Raw genomic sequence first — 579 nt, forward strand, 5'->3', positions numbered from 1 at the left:
GGTAGTGACAGGCATAGCAAAGGAAAGAAAGTGTACCAAGCCTTGAGCAATAATTTAGAAGCTTTATGAACAAGAGATAGGATGAAATGATGGTTATGATAATCAAAGGCTCTTTTCTAATGACTAAAGATTTCAACACTTATGGCAAACATATTTCTGTGAAGTTGCATAAACTGTTTTATGCAGGCTTTATTCTTTTCCTTTTCTGGATTTAAATAGAAAAAAGTATTTGATCCTTCTTATTCAACAGTCAAATCAAATAAGGTTCATAAAGTTAAAAAAAATATATGTACGTTCACTTACTCTCCTTCTCTTCTACTATACTCTGCTGCACTGTAATTGTGTGGTAGACAAGCTTTAACATTTTCCTCCTGTAAAAATAAAATCTAAATTAATGTTATTTGTAAATAAATAACTTATTTCTAAATATTATGATCTATTATGCAATAAAAAGGAAACATGAGGGATGCAGGAAAGTGGGGAGGGAAGGGAGTAAAAGTACCATCTACTTGAATTATTCTATCCACAATAAAGGAATCACATCAATTTTGTATTTTTGTTTACTACTCTATGTGTGTG

At 30.7% G+C, this 579-nt stretch overlaps 1 protein-coding gene across 1 annotated transcript in view; it reads right to left on the bottom strand.

The window, feature by feature from the left end:
- The window catches only part of LOC119589058 (transmembrane protein 107-like), a 10,336-nt gene that overhangs the window by 5,911 nt on the left and 3,846 nt on the right, over nt 1–579 (bottom strand). The window contains exon 3 of the mRNA XM_037937635.1: nt 304–371. Coding sequence (XP_037793563.1) covers nt 304–371 — 68 coding nt within the window. The remainder of the gene's footprint in view (nt 1–303; nt 372–579) is intronic.

This window comes from Penaeus monodon, chromosome 25 (genome assembly GCF_015228065.2).
Source record: "Penaeus monodon isolate SGIC_2016 chromosome 25, NSTDA_Pmon_1, whole genome shotgun sequence".
Lineage (NCBI taxonomy): Eukaryota > Metazoa > Arthropoda > Malacostraca > Decapoda > Penaeidae > Penaeus > Penaeus monodon.